Here is a 5,118-nt window from a genome sequence, read left to right as displayed (position 1 = left end):
AAACATTGTGCATATGTGTTTCTCCCAGGTTGTTTTCCCCCTGCTCTTCACCAGCCTTTATGTGTTCAAATCCTTTGTTTATCTCATTATGCTTTCAAGTATTCTATGAATAATTATTAAGTAGTCACACTATATATTAAGGTCCCATTTGTAAATAGTTCATAAAGGGTTAATAGAGAAGGAACAACTGCCTTAACCATAGCACTTGTTGCAGATGGTTACAAACACATCAGTAGAAGATATTGCTAGAGTCCTGTAAGCAACTTGCTGATCTGCTGGATTTTTCAATAACCAGCAATAATTCATTAAAATATCTATTGCTTATTAACCATTTATTACATATTTATAAGAGGAATATGAATATAAAGTATGCATAATGATGATGATAATCTGTGTTGCTTAAAGGGGACACGAAATACCAGTGACATTAAAGAATCAAATTGAATTTGTGGTGTTTATTTGCATTATGCGTCAGTTAGCTTGGACAGTGACACTATTGTGATTGTTTTAATTTTATTTCTACTCATTTTTACCTTGTGTTTCTTGGGACGATGAAGGTGGGTGTTGAGAATTGATTTCAAGGCTGCGGGGAAGTTGTTTGCATACGTACAGAATGCATTTTCAGGATCCAAAGTGTGGTTTTTTTCAGTCTCACATTTTTAATTTCACAGAATTTATTTTTTCATTTTCCAGTCTTGCAAACCTCATTGAGCTCAAAGTGTGATCTCCCCTCCACCAGCATAAATAAAAGAGACACAATTAGAATCTTTTGCGTTACCCAAGTGTAAAAGTGATCAAAGGGAAGGACTGGATCCTGTGTTTGGCTTTAGTTCCAAAGTCTAGGTCTTTTAATGGAGGGAAAAAAACCAGAGGGCTTGTTTACACATAGCTGTGTCATCAGTACTATACTGGCAAACCTCTTTCAGGGAGCTGCAGTTTTTACTAGCAAGAGAGGTTTTTTGCCAGGTGGTTTTAAACCAGTTCCCCAAAGAGGAAAATCTGTGCAGGCCAAAGGAATTATTTTCAGGAATAATTTTCTACTTCAGTAGTTCTCAGCCTTTGTAGATTCAGGGTACTCTCCATCACTTTTCTGAATTTAGCATCATCCTGGTTGAGAACCACTGTTGTACTTGTCTTAGTGCTTCTCAATGGGGGTGCAGCCACCATCACTGCAGCCAGGGGAAAGAGCCGCATGGGGAGTATGCAACCTGGCTGTGAAGCAGCTGGAAGGAGCTCCCTCTTCTGCTAAAGCCCTTTCCGGTCTCGGTCTGCACAGTGCTCTTGGAAGCAGAAATTTGCAGGATATTTCTACCTGCCGGCAGTGTGGCAACCTGTGTGTTTACTGTGGGTTTTCCAGCAACTGCACTGCAGCTTCCACCACCACGTAGAACAGGGGTGGGCAATTATTTTGGGCAGAGGGCTGCTTGCTGAGTTTCGGCAAGCCATCGAAGGCCGCGTGACAGGCAGCCCAGGGCGGATTAATATTAATTTTCTAAATTTTTTAGGGGCTCCATGGGCCAGATAGAATGGCCTGGTGGGCCGCATTCGGCCCCCGGGCCACATTTTGCCCATTCCTGATGTAGAACTATCCAGTGCACCTCTGTATCCAGGAGGGCGGTGCAGAGCTGGACCATCAAGATCTATGCAAGGCTTGAGGGGCCATTTTACCTGGTTGTGGCAGCAATAGTGGCACCAGTCCACAGCACCCTAGTTGAGACCTAGTAGTCTACTTCAAGGCTTTTGTATCCATACACTTGCTAATTAAGGAGGCAATTTGTGGATGTGGATAGATGAAGAATGAAACTACTTTAAAATGTGTGCACAGGGCTCTCACAAGCCCATCTTAAAAGCAGGAATGATTTGGGGATTCAGAGTGTATCGTACATAAGTACTTATCTCAAGTTTGATTTAACTACCTTTGTGTTGGATCTCTTTCAAGAGCTAATGATAAACTATGTTCATTTTCATTCCTTTTACCACTGTGTGGATCATGTTCTTCTGTATAAAGCAACTTTTGTGATTTTTCGACATAGTGTAATCAAAATATTGTAGCCAGGTCACGTGACAGAAATGCTTCTCTCTAGCTAACAGCTATTTGTCTGTCTGAAGAGCTATGGCATGCATACTGAATGGACAGAGGGGCAACAAAACTTTGTGTTAGTGGCCAATTGCATTTCAAGGGGAAAGATCTATTTATCAGAGAAACCCAGATCCCAGGTACCTGGAAAGAAGGACTATTGAAACAGAGACATCCAAATTGCTGGGGTGGGCACCCAAAATAGTGTGGGTATCAAGCCACTTGGAAGGAGAAATCAAAGACATAACCAGCTCTCTCCTTGGTAGAGCTGGGTTGGGGGATTATGCTGACTACTGAAGACTGGAGAGGAGTGGGGAGCAGAGTCGTACCTGCCTTGGGTCTCCGCACTTTGACAGCAGCTGCTACTGCTGCAGCTCCTGCTGTTGCAGCATAGGATCAGGCTCTTTGCATGCTTTCTGCAGCAACCCTGTGTAGCAGGCTCCCCAGGGTCCACCCTGGTGCCTTGTTTGCTCCTGTGCCCCCCCAGGTTTGCTACTGGGTGCAGGGCTGAACCTCCCAAGACAAAGTCTTTTGGGAATGCCGTTCTGGCATCCCCTCTAAGTTGATGCTCAGAATTGGTGCCTCCCCTCCACCGCCCAGTTACCCTTCTGGAAGAAATATTAGCTGTGCTTAATAAGTGTCTCCAGGGAGAAGTTCCAGATTCTGAGAGTCCCCAAAGAATAGGTAGTACAGTAAAGTTGAGAGAGCGCGGGTGCTGGCTAGATGACATTTAGGAGGTGTCTGTTGGGGAGTGGTGATCTTTGGAAATTCATACATCTTGGTCCACAGCTGGCAGTGCTGGTGGATTCAGGAGGCAGGCTGGTCTCTAAAAACTACCAGGAGTTGCCAGGATACCCTGAAGTACTGTGTTGTAATCAGACAAGATAGACAATGCGAATTTGTGGTTTTGATTGCCTACGGTAAAGTATGATTTTAGGGCAATTGGTAACTCAGGCTTACCTCTTCCTCAGAAGGGGAGACCTGTCATTTTATGGAACCCAAGGGGGAGACTCCTGACACTGAGGCTTGCAGGGGCAAGTTGTCCCAGGGCTTGCCTTAGTTTGATTCTTGAGAGCCATTTTTCCATCCAGAGAACAGAGAGGAAAGATGGGAAGCTCCCTGACACCAGGGTTTGTGACAAGGGGAATAACTACTCATAAGAAAGCATCAGCAAATCTTCTGTAATTGTTTCTTGTGTCCAGTCCTGTAGTGGACACGTGAAACAATAAGTAAAGTTAAACCACAGTGAGTGGTTTACACCATAAGTAAAGTTAAACTACAGTGATTTGCCCCTGAATTAGAGGTAGGATATTATTATGGTTTAGCTTCCACTTTCTCAGTGGGTTAACTGCTTTGTTTTTCTCTCTCCAACCCGGCTTGCCTCCCTCAGCAGTGCCTTCTTTTCCCCTCTCCCATCCCTAACCTTTGTATTCTAATCATGGCTTTCTGTTTAGCAGCTCTGCCTCCTGCAGTCCCTTCAGTAGCCTCGGATGAAGTAAGCCCTACGCTTACAAAAGCTCATGCTATACATTTCTCATTTAGTTAGCCTGTAAAGGTGTAAATCTACCCCACCTTCTGCCCCGACTTTAGTCTAATATGGCTAACTAGCTCTCTTACCTTCCACTTACCACAGGATAGAGAGGACAGCTGAAATAATTACAGCAGCCTTCCCTGGGGGCCTCTCAGGGCTGCAGTGGTGACGATCGGGTGTGCGGACCCTGGCCAGTCACCAGAGTGTGGTTCTGGCCAGCCAGGCTCCAGTTTCAGGCAGTGCATGCTACTGCCATGTGCACCACCTGTTTTGTTATTTTTTCCCCATGTTTTTTTTTAGATGCCGGGATTTCCCCTGAAAGGGAAAAGCTGTATAAGGCAATCTCCTGCACCTGCATTTGTCCAAGCTCTGTATACCTTGCACTGAGGAGGGAGGTGTCAGTTATTTTGGTGTCAGCCCTGGGGGCTGCCAGATGTTCCCTATGTGTTTGGGTGGGGGCTGTGGTTTAGTATTTGTGTTTCAGTGAGTGCATTTTGCAGCAATGTTTTGCTTGTACGTCTTCCCAGCATTTGCCTGACCCAGGCCTGAATCACAGGGTGCTAGGAAAGGGCAGGCAGGCAAGAATACCTTACTGTGGGGTTTATCTCCCGTTCCTCTGGTTCTCCGATTCATCTTCTCTTTTGTCGCTACAGGTGGAAATCCCGAATATCCAAAAACAGAGGAAGCACTTAGCAAAATTAGTACTGGACATGGATTCCTCAAGAACAAGGTAGAAAGCATCTCGTTTGTCATTCTCCATCCCCCTCCAGCTGACTGCATTGTAAAGATGTCGCTCTGGGGAAATGGCAGTTCCTGTTGTTTTCATTTTGTTTTCTTTTATAAAAAAGGGTCCCTGAGCAAATTTAGCTCTGGTTTGTAAGGATGGATCAAAAGCTGGGTGGATGGAGGGAGTGTGTGGTATACTCAGGCGTCATAGTTTGGGCAGTAGTAGTACAAATTCGTTCCCTTCCAGTCTGCTTCTTTGCCTCAGTCTTCAACCATGGTGACCCCATCTGTGGGAGCAGTGGGGGTTTCAGTTTTCTCCAGTGGGCTTGGTGACATGCAGAAGGCCTGAGACTCCCACCAGCCTACTCCACCCAGGCTGTCAAAGCCTTCAAAGTTCAATAAAACAGTAAGGCTCCATTTTCATTTTGGTTTTGTGCCATTATATCAGTCCGGGTCAGGGTGAAACAATCCTGCCCCCCAGCCTCAGGGTTTACCACTCAAAGGATAGTTTTGATGTTCTGTCTAGAGCAGCCTGTGGGGAAGTTGGGCATAAAGCAGTCATTCTCAACTTTTTTGGCTGGCGAGCCAGATGGGCAGTGCCCAAGCTGGCCACAAACCAGACAGAGCTGGTGGTCCTGATCCAGCATGGGGCAGTCATGGCAGAGCCCCATCTGGCCACATGGAGGGGAACAAGGGGCAGCCTGGCTCCAACCTGGCCCCTGCGGGGGTGGGAGGCATGGAAAAGTGTTTCCCAGCCCTGGTGTGGACCCCCGGGGGGGGGGGG

General features: G+C 46.1%; 1 protein-coding gene across 11 annotated transcripts in view; it reads left to right on the top strand.

Annotated features, from left to right (window-relative positions):
• Positions 1–5,118, top strand: part of ARHGAP44 (Rho GTPase activating protein 44) — a 111,111-nt gene that overhangs the window by 20,523 nt on the left and 85,470 nt on the right. For all 11 annotated transcript variants that reach the window (XM_019502209.1, XM_019502205.1, XM_019502201.1 and 8 more), the window contains exon 5: positions 4,262–4,338. In XM_019502209.1, coding sequence (XP_019357754.1) covers positions 4,262–4,338 — 77 coding nt within the window. The remainder of the gene's footprint in view (positions 1–4,261; positions 4,339–5,118) is intronic.

This window comes from Gavialis gangeticus, unplaced genomic scaffold, assembly GCF_001723915.1.
Source record: "Gavialis gangeticus isolate Ggan-Ray unplaced genomic scaffold, GavGan_comp1, whole genome shotgun sequence".
Classification (NCBI taxonomy): Eukaryota; Metazoa; Chordata; order Crocodylia; family Gavialidae; genus Gavialis; species Gavialis gangeticus.
The sequence above is the reverse complement of the archived record's forward strand: the minus strand, read 5'-3'. Positions and strand labels throughout refer to the sequence as shown.